This window comes from Rhinopithecus bieti, unplaced genomic scaffold (assembly GCF_001698545.2).
Source record: "Rhinopithecus bieti isolate Rb0 unplaced genomic scaffold, ASM169854v2 scaffold_44745, whole genome shotgun sequence".
Classification (NCBI taxonomy): Eukaryota; Metazoa; Chordata; class Mammalia; order Primates; family Cercopithecidae; genus Rhinopithecus; species Rhinopithecus bieti.
This window is the reverse complement of record NW_016818280.1, coordinates 1157171-1161688: the sequence shown is the minus strand read 5'-3', so window position 1 is coordinate 1161688 and position 4518 is coordinate 1157171. Positions and strand designations below refer to the sequence as shown.

At 65.4% G+C, this 4518-nt stretch overlaps 1 protein-coding gene across 2 annotated transcripts; it reads right to left on the bottom strand.

Moving 5' to 3' along the window:
- Nucleotides 1-1203: 1203 nt before the first annotated feature.
- SLC25A1 (solute carrier family 25 member 1) lies at nt 1204-4510 on the bottom strand. Of its 2 annotated transcripts, XM_017856711.1 has the most exons (9): nt 4246-4510; nt 3802-3909; nt 3611-3710; nt 3395-3533; nt 2773-2857; nt 2504-2608; nt 2237-2352; nt 2082-2155; nt 1204-1898 (listed from the first exon to the last, which is right to left on the bottom strand). In XM_017856711.1, the coding sequence occupies exons 1-9, from the start codon at nt 4337-4339 to the stop codon at nt 1784-1786; spliced, it is 936 nt and encodes a 311-aa protein (XP_017712200.1). In that variant the 5' UTR covers nt 4340-4510; the 3' UTR covers nt 1204-1783. The 2 variants fall into 2 exon arrangements, with proteins under 2 accessions (XP_017712200.1, XP_017712199.1); XM_017856710.1 differs by having other exon boundaries at nt 2082-2352.
- Nucleotides 4511-4518: the final 8 nt, after the last annotated feature.

Sequence of the window (4518 nt, the reverse complement as noted above, 5' to 3'; positions counted from 1 at the left end):
CTCTTCTGTGGCAACAGAATTGGGAGTCTGCCATGAGCAGGAGGAGTGCAATTGGCATCCCGTCACAGCACAGGTTGAGTGCTGAGCCACCCGACCAGCTCCAGCCCGGCGCTCTCACCAACAGAGGTCTTCAAACCCTTTGCTCCCTTTACCCCCAAATCCCATGCTTTGGCTCTCACCATCTGGCCTTTGCACCCCAGACTCCTCCCAGCTGTCACATTCCGGGATTCCAGGGATCCGTGCTGTCGTGAGGTACATGACGGGAAGGGCCAGTCTCCACAGAGGAACGGGACCCATGTTCACACGGAGTTTCTGGCTGGCAAAAGCCTATTCTCCATGTCTGAGCCAAAGCTTGGCATGATTTTCCCCACGGAGGCACTTGGACAGGAAGCTGACTTCTCTGCACAGCCAAGGGGCACTGACTGATCCATCCTGCCTGAGTGGTCCTCTATGTGGCTCATAGACTGTGGAAAGAGGAGCTGGGCCCATGGGGACATGCCAGTTCAGAGCTCTGGCCTCCAGCCAGAGGACACCTTCCTCTGAGGGCTCAGGCTGTGGCATGAGGTGCCCAGAAGCCCTGGCCAGGCAGCCCCACTTCCTGCTGCCCCAGGACAGCGCCTCCACCAGCCCTGGGTGAAGGATACAAGGGGGGGGGGAAGGCCCCTGCCCAGAGCCCTTTGGGCAGCAGAGGACCCAGACAGCCCCCCCCCAGGAGTTCAGAGGCCCCAGCATGCCTCCCATCTCCTCCTCCCCCACAAGCACGCATTTTACTTCACTCAGGAGCGGGCATGCCCCGGAGGCCCTAGGGGGCAAACCAACTTCCCTAAGCTTCCCCGTGGGTGAGGGGCAAGGCAGTCCGTCCTAGGGACTCCATCTCACTGGGGCCCAGCCCCCCTGCTCTGGAACACTCTGCTCTCTGTCCAGGCCACCCTGAGGCCGTTTGAACACACACTTTACCCATGTCATGGATCTTGCCCCACAGGCCACAGAGAAGCCAGGGTGCAGCCCAGATCCTTCTTGCCTGGCACTGGGCTTCTCCAGGGAGCAAACTGTGGCAACAGCTGCCCTGCCCTGGTGGACACTAGCTTCCCTGTACCCCTACTGCAGTGTCCATCAGATGAAGGTGGGCCTAGTCCTGCAGAGCACAGCCACCAATCGCATAGCACAGATGCCCCATACAGGGACGAACACAGGACAGGAGACTGCAACAGGATCCGGTTTATTCTGCCTTGGCAGGGTGGTCCTGAGAGTGGTGGGTGCCACCCTGTCCCGGGCGGAGGGAGGGCCCGAGGGCCGGTTAAGGCCAATGGCGGGAGAAGCGAGGGGCTGCAGCCCCTGGAATGCGGTGAAGCCAGGCCGAGGCCCGGAGGCAGCTGTGGTAGGCCGGGGCAGGGTGGAAGGCACCGGACTGGGACCGGGCCAGGGCTACAGGGCCGAGGACCCAGGCCACACGGGCACCCCGGGAGGCGGGGCACAGGTCACATGACACAGAACATGAAACACAGGCACAGGGCTCACAGTAAGCACATGGACAAGTGGGCACGGGGTCACAGGCCAGATGCACACCCAGCCATGGCTGGGCCAGACACCAGGACACAGTGGTGGTGTCACACAGACCACAGGGGGGACACATGGACTTGACAGCCACAATGCACAGACCAGGCTACAGAGCTCAAGGGACGTGGGAAGGGCCTTTTGGCACTACTGCACTGGAATCATGTGAGACAAAGGTGGCGGGCACTCTGGAGGTGCCTGGGGCGGTCCCCTTGCAGCCTCTCTAGGCTTAGTCTGTCTTCCACACTTTGTTGAGCAGCTTCACCACTTCATCATAGATGATAAACACTATGGCCACATCCAGGCAGACCCGGCCCAGGCGGGGGACAGTGCCCTTGTAGAATCTGGGTGGGAGGAGGGGTGGGGAGAGGAAGGCAGGTCAGTGCAGTGTCCCTGCACAGGGCAATCCCCAGATGCTGAAAGGGGAGGCACAGAGGCCTGAAGGGGACGGCATAGGGCGTGGGAAGGCCAGGTAGGCCCGGAAAGGTCTGAGGTGGGGACAGTAGCCCTGCCCCTCCCCCACTCACGCCTTGAGCCCCTCCTTCCTCAGGATCTGCAAGCCGCAGTCCCACGTGTTCCGGTATTTGTGTGCCTCCAGGCCCTGCGGGACATCAGCAGGCAGGGGCTCAGCAGCTAGCTCTGGCCCAGTGCCCCCTTCCCATCGCCTTCCCGGTCCCCGCACCTGCATCCGGGTCTTAATCACATCCAGAGGAGTGTTTCCAAAGACACTGGCTGCGCCTGCAATAGCTCCGAAGACCCCAGTGATCAGAGGGTTCATGGGCTTGTTGGGGTTGTCCCCTGGATATGAGGGGTAAGGTGTGGTCAGAAGGTTCCGGGAGGAGCCTGGATCAGCACCTCAAAAGGTGGGTGCCCGCCGCCCAGGGGTGGTCTCAAGGAGAGGAGAGCAGTTGGCCCTGTGCAGAGACAGGGCCCTGTGGTGCAGACACACCTCGGTACCAGTTGCGCAGGGAGGTCATGACAAAGAAGCGGATGGCCTGGTTCGAGCCCTGCTTCAGGACGGTGGCCGTGAGGCCCTGGTACGTCCCCTTCAGCCCTGGGGGAAGGCAGGCACGGTTTGCCCTGCAGCCTCTCAGGCCCTGGGAATTGGTGTGTGTGGAGGGTGGGTGCTGCACAGAGCCCAAGGCAGGATGGGAGGTGCAGGCCCTTCCCACCCTGGCCCAGGTCCCTGAGCCCTAGCTGGAAGGTCCAGTGGCGCACCTTGTTCCCGCACAATCTCCCTAACCCCGTGGAAGAAGCCTCTGTACTTGGGGTTTGGAGAGGTCTGGTCGTGGATGAACTTCACCTGAGAGAGAGAAGCAAGAGCGCAGGTTCTCGGCTGCCACCTGAGTGGGTCCTGGTTAGCAGGCAGGCCCAGGGCCCATCCAGGGTGGAGGAAACTGGGGCTGCAGCTCTTCCCCGAGAAGCAGTGTACCATGGGCCGCCCACACGTACCATGCCCCGGGACACAGGGCAGCCCGCACAGACCATGCCCCGGGACACAGGGCAGCCCACACAGACCATGCTCCCGGACACAGGGCAGCCCTGGTGAGCGGCCTCTACCTTTATGTTTGCCACTCTTTTCCAGTTTTCGCAGTGAATGTGTCATTTTGTTTTCTGCTTTATAAAAGCATTTTGTAAATACTTTAAGGCTGCCTTTAGCATAGATTCAGCCTCCACAGATGGCCCTTCGTGGCAGGCGTCCTGCTCCAAGGCCCCGCGGTCACCCCGCGTCCAGGAGACCCTCCCCAGCTTGCCGGTTGCCTCTGGAGCACCGGGCCAGCGCGGCTGCCAGTCTCTGTACTCCCTGAGTGTCCAGGGTCCTCGCCAGGACCTTCCCCACCTTGATGGTCTCCATGGGGCACACGACCACCACGGCCTCGGCCACGCCGGCGCCTAGGCCGCACAGCAGCCCGCGCGTGCTGTCCAGCCGTCCCTGGGCATCCCGCATGTGGTTGCTGAGGAACTCGAACATTCCGAACCTGGAGGCGGGAGGCGGGTGAGAGGGGCTGCCGCGGCCAAGACCCTCCTCCCGCAGCAGCCCCAGGCCGGGCCTCACCTGACGGCCGCCTTGGGGATGGAGCCGTAGAGCAGGGAGCTGAGGCCGCGGTACAGACCCAGGACGCCATGGCTGCGAACCGTCTGCCGCACGCAGTCCCCTGGGGGAGGGGGCCGTCAGGACCCCACTGCCCTCGGTGCCGCCGCCCTGGGTACCCGCCCCCCGTGGCGCCGCGGCCTCCCCCTCCTCACCGATGCCCCGGTACCGCGGCGGGTGCGAGCGCTCGTCCAGCTGCAGCTGCGTCTTCACGTACTCAGTGGGGAAGGTGATGCAGATCTCGATGCCACCCGCCAGGCCGCCTGCGGGGACCGGGCACCGGCTCCTAAGACCTCCGCCCGGCCGCTGGCGCTCGGGCCCCTCCCCCGTCCCGGACTTTGCCCGGCGCAGCCGCCGCGCCAGTGTCGCGGGAACCTGGGCTGGGGCCCCACGACCGCATGCCCCCACCCCGTTGTCCCGGCGAGGCGCGGGGGTGACAGGCGGCAGGCGGGCGAGCCCCAGCGCGCGGGGTGGGGACCAGGACCGCGCCCCCACGATTCCCAACCCAGGGCCCAACCCGGAAGTGGGGCGGGGCCTCAGCGTCCCGGGCCCACCCGGAAGGGCGGCGGGAGTGGGGTCCGCGTCCCGGAGGGGCCCACCTGCCAGGATCGCCTTCCCCGGGTGCGTCAGCTTGGCCTTCCCGGACGCAGGCGCGGCTGCCGCCAGAGCGCGCGGGGCGCGGGGCGCGGCCATGGCGGGCGGGAGGCCGGGCGCCCAGTAGCGGCTTCGGGTCCGAGCCTCCTGAACTCCGCGCTCGGTCCGCGGTGGCGGCAGCGGCCGGTTATGGTCCCGGGGGCAGGGCGGCCGCGTCAGCTCCAGGTCCCGCCCCGCGTGGTCCGAGTCGGGCCCCGCCCCCACCCCGCCCCCCGCCG